The 5,081-nt window shown below is 38.6% G+C and overlaps 1 protein-coding gene across 1 annotated transcript; it reads left to right on the top strand.

Annotated features, from left to right (window-relative positions):
• The first annotated feature begins 272 nt into the window (after positions 1–272).
• Positions 273–740, top strand: LOC143033578 (uncharacterized). The gene has a single exon (XM_076199069.1). It carries the CDS (start codon positions 273–275, stop codon positions 738–740), a length of 468 nt encoding a protein of 155 aa, XP_076055184.1.
• Positions 741–5,081: the final 4,341 nt, after the last annotated feature.

Below are 5,081 nucleotides of genomic sequence, written 5' to 3'. Positions count from 1 at the left end.
CTAAAATTTCCTGAAACAAGTAATAACCGGAGATGAGTTGTGGGTCTACGGCTATGATCCAAAAACAAATTCAAATTCATATCTTCGACTGTGTCCTTGTTAGTTTTTAGAGCTTCGACTTTATTTTTAATTTCTAGCTGAAATTTCTTGATATTATCCTTAACCTTTGCAAGGCTTATTTTCTTTTTTAAAACTAGTTTATTTTTCTCGGCTCTGAAATTGAACTTAGCTTAAAAGAGGCTAGGTTAATTATAGACCGTGAATGATCTAGAATGAGATCGGGAGACGCCATGATTCCCAAGTTTTATGGACTCCCAAAGGTACACAAGGAGGACGTACCCCTAAGGCCCATTATTGCTTTCAGAGGCTCGCCTATCTACAAGTTGGCAAGAGATTTGGCCAAACGTCTGAGGCCACTGGTGGAAAGCTCAGAGTGGATGTTCAGTAACTCTGCTGACTTTGTGAAGAGGCTTAGAGGGATTAACATGGAAGAAGACGATTGCATGGTGTCTTTTGACGTTAAAGCGATGTTTGCTTTATTGCCACAGGATCTCTTAAGGCAGGCTGCAATGTCCACGGTGAAGAACAGTCAAGAATTTCTAGAAAAGAAAAAACTGATGGCAAAGGAGTTGATGGGACTAGTCAATTTGTGTCTGGACTTGACTTTCTTCAAGTTCAGAGAAAAGATGTATCATCAAAACGTGGGTATACCCATGGGCTCTCCAATCTCTGTGGTTTAGGTGGAAATAGCTATGCAACGCTATGAGGTGTTGGAGGATGCGCCACCATCATTAAAATTATGGGTATCTTACGTGGATGACCTATTTTTCATTATGAAGAAAGGGGAGGTGGAACTTTTCTTCGATCTCTTATATGGGAAGAATGAGGCCATTCAGTTTGAAATATAGAAAGAGGAGAACGGACGATTGCCATTCCTGGGTGTCATAGTGAGGAGAAACGGTGCCACGTTGACAACAGGTATTTACAGGAAGGACACCCATACTGACTGGCTAATAGATTATAACAGCTGTCATCCGATCGCACACGAAAAAAGTGCGGTCAAGACTTTATGATCTAGGGTATGTCCTACGGAGGACAGTAGGAGGAAGGAGAAGAGACACCTTAAGAAAGTATCCAGGAAAAACAGTTATTTGAATTCGGTGGTGAAAAGGTGGACGACACACCAACCGAATGTTGAGGTAGGCGATAGTCGACGAGATGCACCGCGGGTTACTGTCCCTTATCTGAAAGGGGCGTCTGAGGTAGCGGCCAGATTGCTGAGGAAGCATGGTGTAGAAGTGGCACATAAACCCAGAAACACGCTCATTGGAGCTCTGACCAAAGTGAAAGACATAGAGAGTCAAGCAGACCGGATAGGAGTGGTGTGCGACGTTAAGTGTAAGGAGTGTGAGACCCATTATGTTGGGGAAACTGGAAAGAAATTGGCGACTGGATTGCAAGAGTACCAGGGTGCTGTCGGTAGGAGGGACATGAGAGTTAAGACATTCTAAGGCACTGCATGGAAAGACGTCATGAGATGGATTGGCATAATGCAGACATTAAATACAAAAGAAATGGAAAAAGTGTCAGGTTATTCCTAAAAGCGTGGGCTAGAGATGAGAATAGCATTAACAGATGCATCACTTTGAACCCGATCTACAAAGGAGCGAAGAATATGTTGGAAAGGATGCACTCATCACGACAGTAATTTGCTTTTTGGTCTGTGTTTTATGTTTTATTGCATTTTGTTTTATTTTATTTGAGTTAGTGAACGGTATGGTTTATTAGTTTTTATTTTTGTGGGATTGTTTCCTTTCACTTGGTGTCTTTCTGTGTTTATTTCTTTGATATGTTGTAATTACCAGATTTAATCAATGAATATTACGCGGGGTAGTCTGGCGTGTGGATACTCGGCCCATCTGTGGCATGTCATTCTTTTATTTTCTCGTATTCATTTTATGTTCTTCCTATGGTTAATGTGTTATGTATTTCGGGGGGATCAGTTTCCTAACCCGTCTATTTGCTTGAGAGTACCGTTATATCATTCAATCAATTAGGCCTGTGCTAGCGGTACATATGGTTGATTGTTATTTTTGGGATTCCGTCTTTTGACGTGAATTTATTAAAAAAGAAAAAAAAAACGTTGTGTCCATCAGTAAGCAGTGTCGGGGGTGTTGGGGATGTTTATAAATTTGCCATCTTGTCCATGTTTATTCTGAGACACTGGTTCGGTTGATTATGTTTTGTGGGATTTTTTCCCAGACGTGTGGTTATTACACGCTATGTGCTGCTTATCAACTTTAGGTTATTGGCTGTTTTGCGGTGCATCCTGGCATGTGGATTTTTTGTCCATCTGGGAAGGTCACTCATCTATCTTTCTTATATTTCTTCTTATTTACTCTCTTTGAGTTTGTTTTATTGTTGAATTGTATATTTGTATGTTACAATTTTTTTTTATCTCTGATCTTTCGCATTACAGGCTACGGTAGTTAAATCCTTTTAGAACCTCGCTTTATTGTTAGGTTGGTTTACATATTTTAGTATAAGATTTCATTTGCCATGCTATTTCTATACTAATGTTGATGTGTGAATTAGGTGATATGGGGTCCTTTTGGTGTCATTTTCGGGTTCTACTATGCTCAGTCTTTGTGATGTGTAACTTTTGTATATTTCTGGAGTAAAATGGTTACTGGGGTTACCTAAACCAGTGTACGAGGGAGACCCCTTTTTATATATATTTCCTTTTGCTGCCACTGTATTACCCTGAAGACGAACCCCGGACAGGGTTCGAAACGTAGAAATACATTCAAACGACGGGTCCAGTTTGTACTTTATATATATATATATATATATATATATATATATATATATATATATATATGTATATATATATATATATATATATATGTGTGTGTGTGTGTGTGTGTGTGTGTGTGTGTGTGTGTGTGTGTGTGTGTGTGTGCGTGTGTTTGTTTATGTACATATACACATGCACACACACAAACACACACACACACATATACATATATATATATATATATATTACATATATATATATATATATATATATATATATATATATATATATAACTGTAAAAGCGAAGACAATGGGTAAGGAACTGGAGGTGTTTAAAGAAAATGGAGAAAATTGGAAGGTGAACCAGTTGTTTGCTGGCAACACTGCGCTTGTGGCAGGGTCTAAAAGGAGAGAGGCTAGAGGAAGTGGATAGTTTTGGGTACTTGGGGTCAGATATGGCAGGAAAGAGAGGAATGTATAAGGCGGTAAATTGTAGATTGAGAAAAGCGAGTAAATGCCACCTGGGATTAAAAATCCTTATGACAAATAGGCTACTGGGAATGTATTCAAAGAGGAGATTGTGTGAAGAGGTGGTTGTAGCGACGGGATTGTAGGGGTCAGAGACTTGGAACTTAAAGAGAGGCAGAGAGGAAAAGTTAAATGCGTTTGAGATGAAATGTCTGAGAGGTATGGTAGGGGTTAATAGGTTGGATGGAGCGAATAAAGAGGAGGTGAGGAGAAGAACGGGATTGAAACAGGAGTGGAAAAGGAGGTGGCAGATAAGGCTGATGAAAGATTATTGGGATGGTTTGGACACATGGAAGGAATGAGTGATGAAAGATTAGTAAAAGAGATGTGGAAGGCAGATGTGTGGGGAGTGAACTTGAGGGAACGACCGAGGATGAGATGGGTGGATGGGGTGAAAGGGGTGTTGGGGAAGAGGGGAATGCCTGTTGAGCAAGGAAGGGAGAAGGCAGGAGGTAGGGATGAATGGAGATTGACTGTGTATGGATGATACTGTTTTGCAAGGAAGGGAGGGAGAGATGGGGTTGGGGGTGCATATGTGTGAATGATATTTTGACGCAACCCAAAGGGATGTCTCCCCGTCTTCTCTTTTTCTACATGAAGGGGTGGGAGAGGGTCGCCGATTAAATGAAGCGGCCTTGCTGTGGATGTACTGTGTCTTGCTGCATTGCGTTTGACCTAGAACATTTGGTGGATGCAGGGATGACCTGTCATTCTTGAGGAGCAGATGAGAAGGGTGTCTTAGCTACTTCCTTTATAAGAGGAAAAGCTCTTAGTCGATAGATAGATAGATTGACAGATAGATAGATATATATTAATAATAATACAATACTAGTAGTTACTTGCATTGAAAAAATGTAACATTGAATGTTTTGGTAATAAGGAAACAAACAAATTATGATTTTTTCTTTTATCTATTCATGATCAGATTCGTATTTGTTATCGGATACCAAGACGTACTGCACACCAGAAAACGATCCAAGAACTCTTTTTCTCGACTGTACATAATAAATGGAAATGTACACAAATTAATTAAACTAGCTATGGGAGAAATTGATTGATCTGTTAAACTAGCTATGGGAGAAATTTATTGATCTGTTAAACTAGTTATGGGAGAAATTGATTGATCTGTTAATAAGTAATACTGTAAGACATCAAATAGTATAAGTTGCTCACAATATCCCCCGGCTTGAGGATAAGCATTCTTTCACAACTAAATTATACATTTCTACAACAACAAATATGTTTTACAATATCTAATAAAATCTTCTATATTGTCTCGTCAGATATAACTAGTTTCGTATTACTTAGCACCAAAGAAAGTTTAGAAATTAGGATTAAAAAGTGTCTAAAGATTGATAAAAAGCTTGATAGTCTGAATGTTAATGACTTCAGACGAAAAAATATGACAAGGGAATTGCCGTAGGCTATCGGTTATGCATCATTTCTGCTCACGCTATTTGTATAAACAAAAATTTTATGAATAAAAAACCAAACCTTTCTAGTTTAATGAAAATATAAACTTGTCGAAAATAGCAAATGATCAATTAAATGAAAGTGATTTATAAGAATTAATATGACACCAGTAAACATAATACTCATGAAAAATAGTAATAACAAACTGTGTGTGTGTGTGTGTGTGTGTGTGTGTGTGTGTGTGTGTGTGTGTGTGTGTGTGTGTGTGTGTGTGTGTGTGTGTGTGTGTGTGTGTGTGTGTTCGTGCGTGTATTTCTGTGTATATGTATGTGTTTTATTGTGC

This window comes from Oratosquilla oratoria, chromosome 16 (genome assembly GCF_046742065.1).
Source record: "Oratosquilla oratoria isolate Oo_2021 chromosome 16, ASM4674206v1, whole genome shotgun sequence".
Taxonomy (NCBI): domain Eukaryota; kingdom Metazoa; phylum Arthropoda; class Malacostraca; order Stomatopoda; family Squillidae; genus Oratosquilla; species Oratosquilla oratoria.
Note: the sequence above shows the minus strand (reverse complement) of the source record. Positions and strands in the feature narration are given on the sequence as shown.

Excerpts from the sequence above, each read along its gene's own strand:
- LOC143033578 (XM_076199069.1), top strand. The coding sequence starts at position 273 with ATGAGATCGGGAGACGCCATGATTCCCAAGTTTTATGGACTCCCAAAG.